Raw genomic sequence first — 20,452 nt, 5'->3', positions numbered from 1 at the left:
TGCCTCTTCCAAGGGTAGTGGCCCCTGGCTGCCAGCCATGCAGACTCACGCTAAGGCCGACTGTCACTAACAAGAACTGCACCTTAGTATCATGGCAATAATTTGTGAGATATAGAACAGAAGTCAACTTCAGCCTAGTTAAAACTGCAGCATGGCTGGAGCACCAAGTGGCCTTACATTCATTCCCTGGGTGGCCCAGGAAACTCCCCAGGTGCTCTCTGCACTAACAAGGCAGAGGTTCCATAGAAGGCCAATTTGAGACAAGACCATCAAGCATGTGACTAATTGTCACAAAAGCTCTCCAGGTCAGATTTCCAAAGTCTTGAAGATTTCTCCTCTGGCTTTGTATAAATGGATCCATGTAACTGTGCTTTGTCAATTGACATGCTGGGTGGAGGAAGTGGTTGTCCCAGAAACTCCTCAAGCTTCTCCATGCTGCAAAATTAACCACCTAACAGAGGAGGCACTTGGCAAGAGTCCCTGCGAGCTGTTCCTGCAGCCACAGAAATGATCACACAGGACAGTCAACTCCAAGTCAACCAGCTTTTGTATATAGCACGAGTAGAGACGGATCAATAAACACTGGAGTGGTCACAGGCCGGCTGGGCAAGGGGAAGGGCAAGAAGAGGTGCTGTAATGAACAAGTTCTACCACGTCTCAGGGCTAAAAACTCATCCTAGGACACCAAGGTGCCCCTGTGCAATCCCTGCTGTGTGTAAGTTGCACTGAAAGGGTCCCATATGTGGCCCCAGACTGAGTAACCATGCAATGTTACCAGGGCACACTTTGGGCCTTGCAGGGTCCTGCAGGACATGGGTAACATTGCCCCCAAAAGTGGGAAATCAGAAGAAATGCCAACATCAGAAGACTGTGTGCAGGGGGACAGTAAGGAAAAGCAGACTAAAAGAGAGAAACAAAATAGAATCTATTAACTCTAGTCCTTAACAGTAGTATGTAGCAGTGTAAGAGTTCACAGAAATATTTTTTTAATAATTTTTATCAGAAACATGGCACTTTACATCTTCAGGTCACTGAATATACAATGATTATTCCTCACAACATCCCTGTGAGGTAGGCATTAGATTGCAGTTACTATTTAACATGTGGGCAGAGGCAGAGAAGTATGTAATGAATCCTGCACAATTAAGTTAATGAAGTTCAACTCACTTAAACATGGAGAAGCCCTCAGTGACTTGAATGAGAACGGGACAATGGGGCACAGCTGATACTTCATCAGCTATATTTTTTTCACTCCAGTCGATTGCAATGCTCAGGGTCCAACTCTATTGCTTCCCCATATCCCCCCGAAAAAAAGCACCTTTGTTAAACAACTTACACATGCTGAGTTGCTACAAAGTGAGATCTGTAGCAGAAATAGGAAAAACAGACTTCAATTCAGCCTACATTTGAATAAAACTGAGAGAAGTTTGCCTGCCCAGCCAAATAGAACACTTTCAACTTTAGTCCTTTATGACATCTGAGACAACATTTCAGCCTTCAGGTATGAATAAGTGTTTGCTTGACTTAATCTAGGGGAAAAAAGTTTGGTAGACTGTGATCGCTGTCTCAGAAATCATGCCTATTTTAGTCAAATTGTTTTACTGAGGGAGGAGGAACTTTGGGGTTCTTTTAACTCTAACTTTCCACATGTTTAAAAAGCCCCTTAGTATAGCAATTTCTCGAAAAAACTTTTCTTTCAAATTTTTTTTGTTTCAAAAATGAAACAGAGCAGGTTTGTAAACTTTAACACAATGAACAAATCCTAGTGTTTAATATACAATTATTGATTTTAATGACTTTGTACTGTAAATCAACTTCAGGAAACAAAGTATACTTGACAGTATGGCTACTGTGATTAACTCATCTTCCTATAGCTTTCAGTTGAGATTTCTGAAGAGATGCACTGTTCAAGAAAGATTCATAGTCTCAGCCCATAAACCACAGCAGCCTGGCTGAAGCCAAGGAAGCCATTGTAATGAATTCCTGCTGAGTAGCTCATCCATCAATTCCTTCATGTGCAGTATCAGTGACAATGGTCTGCTCCAAATTGAGAGATGATCACGATTGAAGAGGCTTGGTACCACATGCTCTAAAACTCTAAACATGCTGCTCTTCCCAACAGAGAAATCTTCATTCTTATTTAATGGAAGACTCAGTCTAGTGGAACCATGGCTGTGCACTATGATGGGAGAAGAACAGAGTAGTGGCTCTTGGCAGAAATCGTCTTCATTTTGAGGAAGAGGGTATGGGAAAAAAAAAAAAAAAGAGGGAAGAGTAATTCTTAACATTATTACCAAGGGACATGTTAACTTCTAATCTGAGATTCACTTTTCCTTCTGAAAATTGAAACTTTTAGGTCACAACCTCTTCCCCAAGGAACTTTAACCTTTAAATCCATGTAGCAATTGTTGTCTCCAGACAAAGGGTAAAAAATATAAAAGAAAAAAAAGAAAGAAAAGCTAAGAAGTGCACTTTGCATATCCTGCCTCACAAAGGGTTAAAGTGCTAAGTTTGATATATCCAAAAATTAAGCATCTCTCCTATTCCTTTATTTTTTTAAATGAAACTTTCTCTTTGGTTTCTTGTATCTTCCCTGTAATTTTATCCTTCGTTTCCTCCATCTTCTCTGTAATTTTATCCTTTGTTTCCCCCATCTTCTCCGTAATTTTATCCTTTGTTTCCCCCATCTTCTCTGTAATTTTATCCTTTGTTTCCCCCATCTTCTCTGTGATTTTATCCTTTGTTTCCCCCATCTTCTCTGTGATTTTATCCTTTGTTTCCCCCATCTTCTCTGTGATTTTATCCTTTGTTTCTTCCATCCTGTCTTGTAGGTATTCCTTTACTGGTGGTGGTGTGGACATGTAGCCGTGCTTACGTAGGTATTTAACAGTGACAGATGTTCCTCCCAAAGTCACAGTGTATCTGGCAGGAGTTGCAATCTTAAAGAAACCAAAGAATACACCACATAGATAAAATAGGAAAATAACATCCAGCAAAAGGTATTTTTTTATGTTGAAAATCTATTTTGACCAGTGTCAGATTCTAAAGGTATCTTCAATTTATAAGGAAATAAGCCAGTTTACAGTGCATCCCCTAGAAATGCATACCGTTTACTTAAAGTATCATTTTGTCAGAGCCAGCAAGGGCATTAGACCACCCTTAAATAAACTCATCAACACACAAACCCTCCCTGTGCAGCTTGTAGACAAGCATTCAGCATCTTGATGCAATTCAGAACAGACTGCATATGAACACCGAGTTTCTTCCAACACTTCCAGATCTCCCAGCTATAACAACATCTTTATATTTAACTGTATTTATTTATTGGTCTCTTTTAGGCAAAGGAAAAGTTGGAAAGAGTCGTACTTTCACATTTTGTTTGGGAAAGTAACCCCTTTGAAAACAGGCAAGAAGGACATCACTTTTAGAAACAAAACAAATTGAGTGGCATGTACAGTGAATACTGTACCTTGTTTTTGAATGGTCTGACATGTTTCAAGTTTCCCAAACACAGACTTTGCACATATAAAACAATAAAAGGAAACCCAAACCTGAATATAAGTAATTGATTCAAATGACAATGAAAATACTTGAGAGTGATGGACATCTAAGGGGAAGACAAAAAATCATTTAGGATAAAAATAACTGTCCTTTTATCTGAAATTCAATGAAGTGTTTAGACTTAACCTCTTTGTCCCTGCTAATTGTGTCAGGGATACAGAAGAATAACTTAACTGTCATCTCAGAAGGCTGCAATACTTCTGCAGCAAAGAAGTTATTTTAGAAATACAGATAGACTCCTTGAAGGAACACAGGACACATATCAACTTGCATGGGACTATTTTTACCACAAAATGAATGCTTAAGTACACGTAGGTATCGAAGAAAGCTAATTAATTCTTTCTGCTGTAAACAAGTAAACCCTGTTTAGTTCACCAGGCAAGACTTAGAGCTTATTTACAAACTATAATTATACTTACTTTATACAATGCATATGCAGTTAGTGCATTTCCACTCTGGGAATTTTTCAGGATGTCTACTACACTGTCTGGTAAGCCAATCAGCTCTAGGAATGGAACGACATTCACCCCACTATAAAAGAGAAAAACATTGGTAACTTGAATGGGAATTTGAAACCTGAACAGTAATTTAGAGTACTATTTCTTTATTACACAAACTTCATAATTTGAAAACAAAGTGGTTTTTTATCTAAGCAATAAACTTACAAGATTTATGTTTCTGACCATAGGAAAATTAATGTTCTTTTCAGCATTTCAAAAGGTGACCCATTTATATTATCTCTGTTGGATGGAATGGTTTCTAACTTACCTGTGTCCCAGTTTATGTTTGAGGTAAGAAGATGTAATGGTGGTAAGACAGCTACGCAGGTTCCAGCTGTGCATGTTCAATTTCATGCTCTGTTATGCCTAAAATTACCTTCTTTTCTACTAAAATTTCAGACAATGTTCTCCATTCACTTCTAAATATATCAAACATGGAATGTGGCAAAAGAAAAGGAAGCAACATGTTACATAGACAAGACTTCAGGGGCTTTGTGCTCAGTTCTTCTACTGTGTCAATATAAGCTGTCAAGATGGTGGAGGGAGCTCCTATCACAATTTCTTTCTATTTGACATCCAGGAAAACACCAAAAGAGAAAGGAAAGCTCATCTTTATATTATAGAAGAAAGCTACACACAGTTATAGAAGACCTGAGTTTTCAATATTTTCTATTTCTATCTAATATTTTAAGCATTCTTCTGAGCATGCAATCACTTTAGCAGCAAGAACAGTAACAGGCAGTAATTTACCAACAGTTACTAGAACCTACAGTCTGAGTAGAGAATAGGGAATTCCCAGAGTAGGGAATGGAGATCTAGTAGGAGCTGAAAGACAGCTCTAACTGTGCCATTTCATAAACCACTGCTGTTTAGTCTTTATGATTAGTCATTCTGAGAGTTATTTTTCCACTTCAAGAGAGCACTGCTCCTGTGATATAACAAACTGAAGCTTTGTTATAATTAGTTTAATTAGTTTCTAGTTGAATATTTCAGTTGTTTTCATCTGCCAAATATCTCCTTTAGCAGCAGGCTTAGGAGTTTCAAGAAAAGTAATCTTCACTCAGTGTGAAATGTCTGGACATAAGCATCAACCTGAATTTATTCAAAGCAAAATATTTTTATAGTTCAAGACCTTTATTCCTCTGACATGAGCTAAATTTAGAATGACATTTGGATCTATAGCTCCCAGAAAGGGCAATTATGCCAGCTGGTTAGAGTAACTAAAACAAACACTTGTGCAGTAAGGCATTCTGATGTCAGAGTTCCATCCTTGCCACCACAAACCCCGTTGTTTCATGCTTTCTATTATTAAATATACAACACCAGCAGTCCAGAGATAAACATTTGCTTATATTTAGAAAACTATTTCCAGATAAATAAAACCTCTTTCATCTGAACTAGCAAACTAGCAGCTCATAATTGATGTAGTAGTTTTTTCTGATAAATGCCATTTTCCAGAATTGTATCTAGCATATGCTGTAACTAAAAAAACCCCTAAAATTAGAATACTTAGTTTATACCTTTTTTTTTTTTTAAGCACACAAATATTTAATTTCCAATTAAAAAGTATGGTCTACAGCAGCAATTTTTTCAGTGGATGGCAGGAAAGACAGGAAACAGAAACAAAAAAGGAGGGGATACACATTGTGAACAGCTAAGGGAGGTAAATCCATGAAATGAAAATCCAGTTATGAGGAAGGACTGGGGATGAAGTCCAAGGCCAAAAAAAAGGTCTATAAAGATCTCAACTAGCCATTCATAATCAGGATTCCAAATCCCTATCTTTACCTTTTGAGAGATTACTAATAATTTCAATGCTGTTTACATCCATTCATCATTTTGGAGAGATGAGCATTCCTGTAAATGTCAGCACAATACCTGGTACACAGCAATAACTGCATGGTAATAGTATCTACATGACACTCTCATGAATCCTATATACTTTCAACATTAACCTTATGCTTTAGTCAAAAATGTAGCTACATTTCTAAGTATAAAGGCACTTTTTAACAGGCAATAATAAGTTATATGTCCATTCACTAGATCTCAATTCAACCATGGTATTGGGCACTGCAACAAAATACCAACTTACTTCATGGCTGCATAGTAAAAGGATCCAAACCATACACTGGAAGTCACAAGGTGCACCGGAACCATGACTTTCCCATACTGCTTAAAAGTTTTCTTGAACCTCTGAACAAGACTAATTGATTTATCTTGTAATGGATCAGGTTCTGAAGTATCTGACTCTGCAGGGCTCTGCTTGGGCGCATCAGTGGCCGAAGGCAAAGGATTTCTCTCTTCTGGTACTTTGTGAGAAGTGTTTGCTGGCTGTGATGAAAAAGCAGTTTTCTTTGAGGCAAAGTGAGCTGCACCTGCATGAAGACATCGTTTAGGAGGGTCCAGTGCCAGAATCACTTTGCATCCCACATTAGGCAGCACAGACTGTCCTTTTAAGCACTGAAAGACACCGGTGCGAGGGAAGAACCAACACGTCCCATGTGCCAGCTGAGATGCAGAGTGGAACAGACTCCGCTGCATTTTGGAGAAGTGTGGATGAAGTTTCTATAAAGAAGAAACAAGAGTAAACAAACCGCATTTCAATGGTGTGATTTCTACTTGCTCCAATGCCACTTACAATTCCCAAATTTTAAATGGCTTTCTATTCTACTTTAAAGAGGTTTTCCTTGTCTTTCTTTGCAGAAATAGTTACGTTCTGGAATGAAGGAAATAATTTTCTCACTTTTTCAGCATTCTGAACTAAAATAGTCCCTTCACATAACATACTCTGCTCCTCACTGCTAAAATGATCGCAATACTCCCAAAAAACATTCTTAGGAGTTTAGGAATCTACTTACTTCTACAGCTTTTATCTACATAACCTGGCACAGCCATTGAAAAGTTACCCTTAAACTTCACTTATAGTAGCATCTGATAACTTGAGTGAACCTTGAGCATACATAAATGCATTATAAATTCACTGAAGTAAGTGCAATTAAAATTTATTTTTGGTGTCAGTCCATTCTTAGTTTTGGTAAAATTTTTCATGTTCTATATTATTTTCAATAGAAGTTCATAAAATTGAAAAAGTCCAATAGAAATAATTATTAATGATCAAGCAATAGCCTAAATAGTAACAAATGTAACTGTAACAGTCTGTCAGTAACATTTGTCAGGAAGGAGGAAGGTACTGTTGAATGTCATATATTAACATGAACAAAACTGAATTGCAATTTTCCAAACACTGCAATGCAAAGAATATTTTAAAACTGTGGAATAACCCAGTTAACTTTATGATTTTTAATACTTACCAATTACTCCTGAAAGTTTGAAATAACTATTGAGAGCTTCCCCACAAAGAAGAAAGGAATTTAGTTTTGCATGCATAGACATCAAGAAGTAATTTTTACCCCCCAGAAAGCATGCTTTGAAACTGTGAAATACTCTTTCCTTTCCTTTATTCAATGGTTGCAAGTTACGGAACTAGCACTCCTTCCCTTCCAAAAAAAAAAAGGTGATGCTAATTGATGTAACAAATGCCACTTAAGTTAGTTACATTACAAGTTTTGTACATTACTAATGCTTTTCCATTTTTATTTATCACAATTCTTTATCCAAACTAGAGATCACTGAAATTTAATTGAAACGTCACATATGCTTTCTCTTCACCTTAGATATATGCCAGGTGCTTTAGCAGTGAATTTTTCTAGGCTGCAGAAAATGATCAATACTTCCTAACACAGGAGGAAGTTTAAAAAAAAAAAAAAGTGAAACCATACATACCCTTTATTACTTTCTAGATATGGTAAGGTGTGTATCTGCAAAAAGTTGCAACTCTTCCACTAGTTCCCCACCTTTCAAATATATGTCTTGAACACATTGAGGCCCCTACTAAAGTGAAAAAAAGGCACATTTAGAGAAATAGCAACAAGAGGAAATTAATCCCATGAAGATTTATTTCTGGTCAGCCTGAAACCTTGCAACTGAAGAGTTATTGGTGTAAATTCCCTTTAGAATACTGACATGCTAATGGGAGAATTTTTTCTGTGTAATTTTAGAAGTTCCTCAACTTTGAATTACTGTTCTCTTCCAAGAGAGGAAAGTTTCATAATCCAAATGGATCTGTTGGAACAGTCCTGCCTGTATGTTTTCTAGGTAGTTTTATGCTACTGTTGTACTTGAATTAATGGAAATTACTAGAATTACAATGTTTGATGTGGGGAGAAGACAAATTCCCAGGTTTCGAACTCCCTGGGAACCTCTGCATTGCTTGTGACACACAGCCACACACTTTTGTTGAACTCCTGCTAACAGGAGGTACTGCATCAATGGGGAAAAAAGGAACTTGTGTCATATATGAAGCAGTTACTCTGTCCTGTTGACAGAGTATGAACTTGGTGGGAGTCAGGAAGTGCTGCTGCTGCTCATGGAGCAGTAAATCAGCTACAGGTACTGGCTCTCCACGACTCAGTTTTCTGTAAGACTTCATTGGAAGCAGCAATTGCTTGTGGTATCTCTAGTTTTACAAGAAGCAGAGATTCTTGCTTACTTCTGAAATCCAAATGCAATTGCTTCTCAAAACAAGAAGCAGTGAAAACACTCAGTAAAACTCAAGTGTTCAGATGGCACTCTATCATACACCAACTACTTCACTGATTTATAGAAATTGTAACAACAAACTTGGAACATGACAACTGCATTCCTTGCCTACTGCCACTTACAGGTCTTTCCTGAGGGATAACATTCTCTACAGAGAACTGTTTTCCTCTCTCACTAATAGTACACAGCACTGAGTGTCTGCCCTAAGTAGATTTTCTCAATTTCCAGCCAGCAGACTCAGCAAAAGGCGTCCACCTACGGGAATCTGGAGGCTCTTGAGTCAGACTTCTACTGTTCACCAGTACCCTATTGAAAAATACCTGGTTCAAACAAGCTTTGCAAATTGCAGCATGGGGGAAACCATAACTTTGAATAATTTATGTTATTAACAGGACACTGCATTCCAGCAGCCTTGAGAAGAGATCATTCTTCAGCATAGGACTGAGAAGCTGAAGAAGCATTTCTGAATTTTCCCATTCCTTGTAGTGTATTTACAGCAGCACTTCTCAGAGCACTGTTTCTAGGTTTTGCATTCTAGCACTGTCCCAGCACCTCTGACCCAGCACACTGGCTGCAGAACATCTGGGGAGGAAATGGTTCCATTCTCCTGAGTGTGGGTCACCACTGTGTCCAATGCTTGTCAGGCAGCACATGACACTGCTGTGATCAGTAAATGAGTTTCAAGGTCTTTGCTCACCGAGTTACATGCACCATGTAAAACTTAAAAATTAAAATAGAATGTCACCAATGGCTTTAGAGCAGAGAAAGTTTTGGGGCTATTACAAGACTTTCCATGCCACTTTTTGTTCCTGCATTCTCAGATGGACTTGAAAGTCATTAATTAAAGGCTTTTCTTCTCTATGATGCATGACCTGGCAGGTCAAAAGGAATGTTATCTAAACATCTACAGTAGACTCTGAAGAGGTTTTGCACCTTGTAAGCAGATAGTATGGTTCTAGTTGAAATTCTGCATAACTGCTTACTGGTTGTTTCTCCACTTTAAAATGTGGAGAAGCACAATAGCTTGATAGATAAGGAAAGGGTAAGATATGACAGTGCTTATGTTTGAGAGGATAAAAGACAACATTTTTTGAAACAAGGTAAAAATTTTCCTAATGACCTTACTGTGTTTCACAGGGAAGTGCTTTGCTTATTTAAATGAACAAAGGAGAGACCTTTTGAAGTGTTGGTACATTGAGTATTACACTGCTGTCCAGAAGCACTGGCATGAGGGAACTATTATAAAGGTTACAGCATGATGTAGGAAAGGCACATGAATAAAGGAACATATTAATACAGCATACACTTTGTAAATTCATTTTAAAGAAACAAATATTTTTAAAGGGGTGATGGGTGCAGCTGCTCAATTGTACTTTAGTTACTTGGCTCAACAATGCAAACAAATTTTTATCAGGACATATAAAGTACACAATTATTATGGTTGGAGATCCAAATAAATATGAAACTAACTGTTTCATCCCTCTAAAACGTGAGATGAATACAGAGAAACTTGTCATTTAAGAAAATTAGTGAGAGGAAGTTCCTAAAACCCTGTGCACTCAACAGGCAGCAGGAAGTGTGTCAACCTATGGATTTGAGACACAATTTCTTCTCCAAGTGTAACACTTCTCAAAGAAATTACTGGAGCTACAAAAGCTATACAACTGCCCCTGTAACTTTAGGTTGTTAAGAACACTCAGATTCTAAGGAAGTCAGGGCAGTAACCTGAATGTTACCCACAATTGCACCTAGTGACTTTTGAAAAGTTGCTTTTTCATTTTAGTGTGTTTAACATTTTTCCTGCTGTTACATCATGCTGCAAAGATACAGAAAAGGAGTACCAAGAAGGTACAAGCTCCAAATACCAAGGTGAGAAAGCACTTATCTGCAGGGTGGAGCAGGGGAGCAGGGGAAAAGGTGTTTTAAAGCATCTTAGATTACTTTATTAGTTTTTTCTTAAAAATGCCACAAAGAAAAAAAAAATCTGTCTAAGGACAAATATAACTCAAGTCCTCTGCTCCAAGAATTCCATGTGGTGAGTCACAGAATAGATATCAGCTACAGAAACCATGAAATGCTACACAGACACTTGTGATATGGTCTCCTCTTCAGCACTGTCACATCCCAGCTAACTATTTAGTAGGATCTCCAGCAGACTGTAAATTGAGCTGTAGAGATATTGGCAGTTCAAGACAAACTCCTGGTTGGGATTCTTGGACATCCATTTAATTCCTAAAGGCACCCCTGTCTCGTGGTGAGCTGTTAAGAAGGCCTCTGACATCAAGGGAGTACTCTAGGGGCCTCTCAAGGAAAAGAACAGATCAGCTTCTCATTGCAGTGCTGAAGGTTTTGGTTAGGAAACTTCTGTACTTGTGTTATAATTCAGATCAGCTTTGGCATGAATCTGATATACTACAAGAGCATCCTAGCTCTTGCATTTGCTCTACTTTCCAGTGACAATTAGGAAGTAGATATTAGATTTGCTTTTTGTTCCCAAGGACAAAAAAAGTTCAGGAATTTTAAATGCCACAGAGCTGGTTTATGTGACTGTTGCAAACTCATTGGCTTTGGATGTGTGCTAACACGTTCTATACCAAAAAAACCTTGGGAGATCTTTGGGAAACACAGAAGTAACAGGCCTGGCCAATACAGGTATGGCAAAGGCTGCTGTGGATATTTACTGCTGGAAAGAGAAAATGTGTCAGATACTGTCAGATGACACTTTCATCAGGATAATTTGTCTAAAAATGGTTACCCTGCTACATTTAATGTTTTTTGAGTTATCAGAAAAATTAAAATATAAGAAGTTGGCAGTGCATAAAAGATGGCAAAAACTTAAGTTCATTTGTAAAAGAGGTCAGAAAGCATCTGAGGGAATTGAGGGTATAGTATATGTAGACAACACTGGATTATTTTCTCAGTTATACCAGAAACACTCTGGACACAATATGTAAATATGGATGACTTTAAAGCATTTTCACTTGTTCTGTTACTGTTTAAAAAAAGAACATTAATTATACCACAGGAGAGTTCCCAATGAAAATCCATGAGCTTTTTCTACTCCCAAGGCACCTTTCTATGGAAACAGAGAATTAATTTACATTCTTGTCATATTTAGTGTAAAATCTAGAAAACTTTGAGAATTGTGTGTGGCAGACACAGCAGAATTTAGAAAGGAAACAAATCAAGTTTTCAGAAATCCTTTTCAACTCATCTTTCAGATGGCATAAAAAGCAAATACAGAGCTCTCATCCAAGCAGCTCAGTTTAATAACAACACCACCATACTGCTTACTTTTTTACTAAACATAATAAAAAACCCCCAAAGCTTGTTTTCAGATTTAACTTGTTCTTTTCAAGAACTCATTGACAGCATATATAAAAAAACCCCCAAAACTGATTTTGCCAAGCTTATAAACCAAAATAAGAAAATAGGAAAACCACAATTGAACTGAAAACATATATGGGTATCCTAAAAGTCTGGGAACATATTTTAAAATAATTTTAAGACTAGTTCAATACATGCAAAGCATTGTTTTTCTTAAATTTAATGTAAAATAAAACTATAAACCTCTTGGTAACTGGAAAGGGTTGGTACAGCATGGAGTCACTAAGCATGGATAGGAAAGTGGCAGTGCACAGGGACTTTTTATGCTTTGTATTAATACCTTGAGTGCATGAATGAACGTTTAGAATTTCTATTTTGATCTTTACTACTTTTGCAGTATTACTCAAACTATCTGTTATTCATTCTAAACTAAGAAAATTGCTTATAATTTGAAGTTTGGGCATCATTAGCTGTGTGGTTTTGTCTACCACTCAGGACTGTCTGAAAATATAACACCACATTTTAGGTTAAAGGGAGTAATGCAAAATAAGTCACAGTGGAATTTATTTAAAACTTGGTAAAATCATGTTAAAAAGGACAAAAGACTAAACCTTTGCAGACAGACAACCCTAGAGCATTAGGCCCACCCTACCTCTACACTATTTTCACTTAGTAAATGCTATGCTATAACTGATCATATTATTACAACTCATACTGCTAAGTGGAGATAAGACAACAACTTTGTTAGTCTTATTTTACCTAAACTACTCTTCTTGCTAAAACACCCTGAGCAAAATCAAAAAAGTAAAATAAACTTTTTCACAGTCCGTATACACCGAGTAATCTTCACTGCTACAATCTTCCGATACTCAAACATTAAAAAGGACAAGAAGAAGTAGCTTTAGGAAGACTAAAAGATATTGCAGACATGTGTAAAGTCTGCACACTGGATTCAGAGGACAAATAAAGCAGGAGAACGTAATGCAATGCCTGTGTGTTGAATTATACATCTGGAATGCTAAACAGGAGCCTTAGCACAGTCAATATGTCCACGGTAACTCATTTCCCTCTGGGATGGAAAGTACTGGATCTTAAGGTTGCATGTAGCTGGCCCTTATATGAAAATGTGAATGCTCTCTCTCAAATGCTTCTAAAAGAAAGGATCACAATCAGCTGTACTGCTTTCTGCTCTTCAGAACTGTTTTTAATACCTGGTGCTATTCCATCTGTTACCGCTGGTTCCTTCTTTCACAAGTTTCGTTCTGCCCTCTACTGAATTTTTATGTAAGTACAACTCAACAAAAAGGTTTCTGCTGTGTATGATTCCATCCAACAAGTGCTGCTGGATCATCCTCTGTATCAGTTCCAGAGCCTCTCAGATTATAGGCACATGTCAAGGAAAAATTTGGCTTTTAAAGTGCTATCTGGTTTGATTTTTTTGGGTCCATTTGTCACTCTACAGACATGTCTGCAATAAGCAAGGCAGAGAAATTATGCTTATAGATTGCAACTAAGCTTAAAAATAGGCATATTATATATCTATGCTAAAAAAGGCCAAAAAAAGCCTTATGTTAGCTAAAAGCAGGGGCTGTATTAATCTGCTTCTTCACACTACCTTCCACTTTAGGCTAATGATCAAACTAAGATCTGACTCTCTTTCTACTCCACTTAGGTAGTACCTTTCTGTAGTACCTGAATCCGAAGGTATCAGTAGTTCATTCCTCCTAGAACATTTGTGGTTGTCTCTCAGAGGGTTTCCAGCCACAGGGCCCTTGCCATGCAGGTGTGGGGGCTGTAGGGCCATGTGTGTAGTGGTCTGGTGTACAAACCAGTGGAAAGCTTCCTCTGGATAACTAACAGGGGCTGGAAAGGGACTTCACACAAGCAAGCCTCAAATCTGCAGTTTCCTGCATATGACTCTGAACTCCCTCAGGAAAAAAACAAACCAACCCACAACTGAGCTGATGAGGGGTTAGATGCTAAAACACGAACAAAAAAATACACAGATCAGTTTTCTACACTTCATGAAAACATTATTTGAGAAGCTCTTAGGATCTTCCCTCTCAATAGTACATTGTATTTTATTTGACAAATTCCTCACCTCTTTCAACTCACTGAGCATCTAAAGTGTTTTGACTCTACACTTTAACACACACTGAAATGCACTGGAAATATGGTTATTAGTTCTATGTTCAGAGCTCAGATATTTCTTTTATGATGAAATTCAGAGCTGCAGTGCACACTCATTTTCACTAATAGAGTCATCAATGAGAGTCAAAAGGTTGCTGCCAAAAACTGAACTTTTGCTCAAGACTTCTTGCTACTTGCAACTTGGATTCTAGCAGCCAAGTTCATTTTTTAATTCATAGCTTTTCTGGTCACTCAGCACATCACTGATATAGACAGTGTGGATTATAATAATTAATATTTAAAGTCTTTGGAATTGTAATAAAATATTTTTTAATGAAAAATGTAATGAAACAATTAGAGACACACTGCAGATACAGTGACTTTTACAAAAACAGATGGTGCTGACACAAATAAAGTTCAGCCTTTTTGCCTAGATCTGCTGGGTTTGTGCAGCAAGGTTCTGGTGGAGGGTGGGCTATACGGGTGGTTTCTTTGAGAAGCTGCCAAAAGCTTCCCACATGTTTGAGAGAGCCAATGCCAGCCAGCTCCAAGAGAGACTCACTGCTGGCCAAGGCTGAGACCATCAGTGATGGTGGTAGAGCCATGGGATAACACGGCTAAGAAGGAAAAAAAAAACTGTTGCAGAGATGTAATTGAGGCCAGGGAAGAGCAGAGTTGAGAACATGTGAGAGGAACAGCCCTGCAGACACCAAGGTCAGTGAAGAAGGAGGGAGAGGTGCTGCAGGCACAGGAGCTGGGACAAGCCAGCAGCCTGTGGTGCAGACCACAGTGAGGGAGCCGTGTCCCTGCCGCCCATGGAGGTCCAGAGAGGAACAGAGATCCACCTGCAGCCTGTGGAGGAGCCCATGCCAGAGCAGGTGGATACCAGGAGGAGGCTGTGACCCTGTAGGAAACCCACACTGAAGAAGGTCCTGTAAGAACCTGGGGCAAGAGGAGTCCATGCTAGAGCAGGTTAGCTGAGAGGACTTGTGATTCCATAGGGGATCCATGCTGGAATGGGCTACTCCTGGAGGACTGCACACAGTGGAAAATGACCCACACCAGAGCAGTTAATGAAGAACTACAGCTCATGGAAAGAATTCATGTTGGAGAGGTTTGTGGAAGACTGTCTGCCATGGGAGGGACCTCCTGCTGCAGCAGGGGAAGAATTTTCCCCCTGTGGAGGAAGCAGTGGCAGAGAAAACACGTGAGGAATGGATTGTAACCCCCTTCCCTGTCCTCCTGTGCCACTGAGAGGAAGAGCAGGGAGAGAACTGGAAGTACAGTTAAACCCAGTAAGGAAGGAGGAGTGCCAGGAAGAAATGTTAGGATTTGTTTCACCTCTCATTTCCGTACTCTGATTTGACTGGTAATAAATCCAATCAATTTCCCCACATTGGGTCTGTTTTGCCCATGACAGCAAGCGATGACTGATCTCTCCCTGCCCTTACCTCAGCTCAAGAGCCTTTCATTGTATTTTCTTTTCCCTGGCCAGCTGAGGAGGGGAGGGGTAGAGCAGCTTTGGTGGGCACCTGACATCCAGCCAGAGTCAAACTACCACACCAAACTACAGAATACAATCTTAGATATTCAAATACTTTATCATGACTAATTATAAAAGGCATTTAGTAGGAATATACTTAAACTTTGATCTTAGAATCAGCTTTGTACAGCCTTCTGCCCCACCTTCCACGGTGACTACCAAACCTGTTTCATTTCTAGCCTTGATAAATGCCATTTTTGCCACCTTGGATCTTTACAGGTCTTGCCTCATTGTTGTTTCTTCTCTCCATAACCCAACAGCAAGCAACAGTACTATCTGTAATAATACATTAAGGACAAATTATATTATGTAATAATTTTATAAGACACTTAACAAGCTCTAAGTACCAAGTCTTTTACTCATCAAATTCACCCAAAATGCTTCTAAAGATGCCCAGAAAACATTGTCAAGGAAGAACTCTGGAGCCTTACAATTAGAAACAAAGTAGGAATAAAAGTAAACCAGCGTGAAACTGGAAAAAAAACATCCCAGCTTCCGTAAAAACAGAATTCACAGTGGAAGCATTGGGTTCAAGATTTTTTCTTTTATTCTCTCACCACATTTATTTCACACTTTCAAACACTGAAAAGCTGTCATTTTTCCCAGCAAAAAATACAGAACGTTCATCTTTCAGCAGAATTACTGTTGGCAGACATTCACTTCCAGTACAAATCTTTTCTAAATATTCAAAGTAAGTGCTGAATTCTCTGTTGTGAATTCAAATTTCTCCATATGGGGAAATATGTGCAGTATCAATCAGAATATCTTGAAAAATTATGTGTGAAGAGGCTGATCATAACATTTACAACACACACACACTCAAAACCAGTCTTCATCTAATTTTCAGTAAACGCTATTCCCAACATCTCTACAAATGAACGTGAACAATTCTTATAAAAGAAATATTATTTTTATTAAGGTCTTGGTACCTGAGTGCCTACACCTTCTTGCCCATTATTCAAGTTTACTGCCTTACACAGCATTTTTTGCACAGAGGCATGCAAACAACAAAATTACACCATCTCCAAGTGTCTGAAAGTGCATCAGATTTAGAGCTGTGTCTTTACACCAGAAGGAGCTCTGATGAGACTTTAGTACTAGAACCCTAATAACATTCCTATTCACAGTCTGAAGCAGCAGCATTACAACACTGCTGTATTCAGATTGGGAAAGGAATCCTGTGACTGCAACACTGCAGCCTTTGCAAGCACGCTTTCTGCCAGATGTCATCAACAAGGCCCAAGGCTTGTGGCTCAGCACAGAAAGATCTCTCATCAGAAAGTACTGTCCTATGGCCTGAGACAGCAGGAAGCAAAGGATGCCATCTAATTTTAACATCAGTAAAGCCAGTTTTCAAATTCACAAAATATTAAGAGAGAATAGTTAACTGCCTGGTTCACGCTGGGGCTAAGCACTACCACTGCAGTTATAGGTAAGTGCTGTCACGTTTTACTGAAATCTTTCACCAGCCACTTTTGGAAGAGACTCGCTGCATTTTTATTTCCAACCCACAAAATTAATCCATTGGAAAAAAAGTTATTGATTTGTTTTATAATTTTTTTATGAGCACCTGACTGTATTAACAACCATTCCCTTGCTCCATCCCTCTCCTCAAGGACATGGCAAGTCCTAAAGAGCTGCAGGAGATATCTGCTGCAATGTTCTACAAAGCCACAATCACAGCCACACAACTTGTTTGGTTTACATAAAAACTGTTACACAGGATCAAGGTCAATTCTCAGGACAAGATAAAACAGGAGATGCAAGGAATTAAAATTTATAGCCCATCTAAGTGTCCCTTTCATTTCCTGATGTGAACAAACAGAGCTTTACCATCCAGATGAATTTATTTCCAAGGGGCAGGGTCATGTCTGGAAACGTAACAAAAAATGTGGCTCGTTTGAAGAGGATAAGAGGAAAACGGAGTGATGGAAGGCACTGGGCTACAAAGGGTTGGAGATTTTTAGAGGGAGCACAAAGTTCCAAACAGTAAATCCTACTGTGAAATGCCAATGCCTAAAAGATGTGGCTTCAGTCTTTACCAGACAAAAAGTCCTAGGCAGGCACACCACTCTTGCCTGTCAGCACCTGCTTAAATCACAATTTTCTGGACAAAATTTAATATGGACAAAGCGTGTTGGACTTAACACACCTGTACTGGTACCTTCAAGACTCAACTAAATTTATGAAAATAGAATCACAGGTGTCATCAGAATAGATCATAAGGATTTTTTAACTGAATAATAACATTTTACTCTCACTGGAATTATACTGTCAGGGACAAAAAGAATAATGTGTGTTTTTTAGAGGTGTCATGATTCAAAACTCAAAAATTAGGAAAAAGTTCTGTAACTTAAACAGTGCTCTTTTTTGTTGTTGTTATTGTCCCACTGCACAATCCATTCATCTCAAGTAAAAAAATCTACCAGGGGCATACCATGACATATAGTCATTAAGAATCTCTGACCCCGAGTTTGATCCCTGATCTAAAGTGATGGAACTGGGTAGTTACCTATCAGCATATCAAGGTTAAATCCTTATGATCCATTCTGATGACATTTGGCTGTCCAGGAAGATTCCCAGCAGGTTTTGGGCCCAGGTCTCAGTCCTTTCAGTGATTTCATTCCATTCCTAATACTGAAATATTGATGATTATGAATTTGCTTCAGCATCTAATTTTGAAAATAAGTTCATCTTCAGCTATCTGATTTAACACCAAAAAGAACTATGTTGGATTGTCTTTCCAACCTGCAGGACTAAACTGATTACAAGGAATTTGCTGAGATTCCATTAGCAGTTTTACAATTTTAAAAATCAGTGTTCTTCCTGCTCTTGTTGTTGAATTTCTCATGCCCTTGTCTTCAAGACTGGAAAAAACTCCCTGCAGATCCAGAAATGTGCCAAGATGCAAACTGAGGGCTCTTATCTGACATTAGGGGACATCAAGAACTCCCGTCTGGCAAAAACACCACACTTCAGTTTCCAAGTGATACCTATGAGCATACACAAGAGGTGGGGTGGTTTACCTGCAGAAAAGACCATCTACAGCAGGAGAACTACACAGAATCTTTTAGAAACCAAACCAGATCAAAACTTTTCTTGCAGCTGCTATAGCCTGTGAAGCAGACCTGCACACAGTCACACCAGACAAGTCTTTAACTTCTTACATTCCTTACAGACTCCTTAACAGTCTGAATTTATCTACTCAGTTTTTGCCATGTGGAAGCCACCTGATATCCACGTACCCAAATCACCAAATGATTTCTTCTTTTTATTCCCTGATGGAAGTGCCTTTTAGACAGTGAGTGCAATTCAGTAACGCTGCCACAAGGGTCAGTCGTGCCCTTTTTACCTCAAACAGCCATTAAACAGAAAAGGAGATCAACACCTGCTGTCACCCCACCTCCATGGAGATGGACAGTGGGGACATACTATCCTCTGTGCATGCAATTCCCACACTGAAACAGCTGCAAGTCACATAAGCACAGGCAGCAAAACACATTCCAAACGAGGAACCTGCACCCTATCTCTTCCCAAAGCAGCAAAACTTTGGCAAACCATTTTATGTTTATACTTGTACCAGCAATGACACCTTGGGGTAAGCTGAAGAACACTTTCAGTTTAAGAACTGGCTTTGGTAAGGAATTCTAGGACACTTCACATACTGCTGTCCAATGTTACGTTTTCTTTTTCAGGACAGTTGGTAGAGGGAGTTTTGTTAATAGACATTAGTGAGGCTGAAGTAGTTTGTAATAGCTGACATAGATCCATGTTTCACTTAACAGCCTTAACAAAAGTTCTGATGACTTCTCTGACTGGATATATTTAATTAACAGGAGCGGATTACTAATGAGAAACATAACAGGGGACAATAAAACATTTGTACAGTCACTTCAAGCTTTCTGAAAGGACAAGACACAGGCATGTCTAGAAAAAGAACCCCCTTAAGGGGCATAAGCCACCCGCGGTCCTTCAGTGGTAACATAGAACCACGGAATATGCTGACTTGGAAGGGATCCATCAGGATCATCGATGTCCTCTGCACGGCCAACTCCTGGCCCTGCACAGGACATCCCAAGAATCACACCTTGTGATTGAGACTGTGGCCAAACGCCTGAGCTCTGCCAGGCTGGTGCTGTGACCACTTCCCTGGGGAGGCTGCTCCAGTGCCCAGCCATCCTCTGGGTGAAGAACCTTCGCCTGACATCCAGCCTAAACTTCCCCTGACACAGTTTCGTGCCGTTCCCTTGGCTCCTGTCACTGGGCACCGGGGGGCCGGGATCGCCGCTGCCCTTCGTGAAAAAGTCACAGCCTGAGCTCCCACCCCCAAGTCCCTTCCTGTCCACCCAGATGCTGCAACAGCAGCCCACCGCGGAACACCCAGGCCCATCCAGCGTCACCTCCCTACCAGGAGATCTCTCTTTCCACCCCGCTTTCTTGGGTCGCGGCCGACATCCTTCAGCGCCGGGCAAGGCGGACTGGTCCAAGGGAAGGCAGCCGGGAGGAAGGGGCCAGCAGCCCAATCCCCCCACAAGCCGGGGCGGAGGGGGATCCCTCCCGATCCCGCGGGTCCCGCCGCTCCCGCCCCCGCCGCGCGGGTACCTCGTGCCGGGCCCGCGCCGCTCCTCAGGGGCCCGCGCGCCTCGGGCACGCGCCGGTGGCACCAACGGCCGCTCCCGTCACGCCCACCCCCCTGCGCTCCCCGCCCGCCCCGCGCAACGTGCGGCGGCGCCCGTCCCCACCATCACCTTCAGGCCCGGCGGCGCCCTCCCACTGCGCAGGCGCGAGCACC

The 20,452-nt window shown here is 39.9% G+C and overlaps 1 protein-coding gene across 7 annotated transcripts; it reads right to left on the bottom strand.

Moving 5' to 3' along the window:
• Window positions 1-969: 969 nt before the first annotated feature.
• Window positions 970-20,430, bottom strand: FAM210A (family with sequence similarity 210 member A). Of its 7 annotated transcripts, none has more exons than XM_071456650.1 (5): window positions 20,409-20,430; window positions 7,845-7,952; window positions 6,154-6,626; window positions 3,981-4,092; window positions 970-2,939 (listed from the first exon to the last, which is right to left on the bottom strand). In XM_071456650.1, the coding sequence occupies exons 3-5, from the start codon at window positions 6,600-6,602 to the stop codon at window positions 2,541-2,543; spliced, it is 960 nt and encodes a 319-aa protein (XP_071312751.1). In that variant the 5' UTR covers window positions 6,603-6,626; window positions 7,845-7,952; window positions 20,409-20,430; the 3' UTR covers window positions 970-2,540. The 7 variants fall into 7 exon arrangements, with proteins under 7 accessions (XP_071312751.1, XP_071312739.1, XP_071312768.1 ...); XM_071456638.1 differs by lacking the exon at window positions 20,409-20,430 and adding an exon at window positions 20,263-20,391; XM_071456667.1 differs by lacking the exon at window positions 20,409-20,430 and adding an exon at window positions 20,263-20,391 and having other exon boundaries at window positions 7,855-7,952.
• Between the last annotated feature and the right edge of the window lie 22 nt (window positions 20,431-20,452).

The sequence above is a fragment of the Agelaius tricolor genome, unplaced genomic scaffold (assembly GCF_023055355.1).
Source record: "Agelaius tricolor isolate 1412-34295 unplaced genomic scaffold, bAgeTri1.0.p SCAF_2, whole genome shotgun sequence".
Taxonomy (NCBI): domain Eukaryota; kingdom Metazoa; phylum Chordata; class Aves; order Passeriformes; family Icteridae; genus Agelaius; species Agelaius tricolor.
This window is presented reverse-complemented; position numbering and strand designations above follow the sequence as displayed.

Coding starts and splice junctions, on each gene's coding strand:
- FAM210A (XM_071456650.1), bottom strand. CDS start 6,602: ATGCAGCGGAGTCTGTTCCACTCTGCATCTCAGCTGGCACATGGGACG. Junction 4,093..6,153: donor TTTTACTATGCAGCCATGAA/GTAAGTTGGTAT, acceptor TCTCTTTTATAG/TGGGGTGAATGTCGTTCCAT. Junction 2,940..3,980: donor CTGCATATGCATTGTATAAA/GTAAGTATAATT, acceptor GGTTTCTTTAAG/ATTGCAACTCCTGCCAGATA.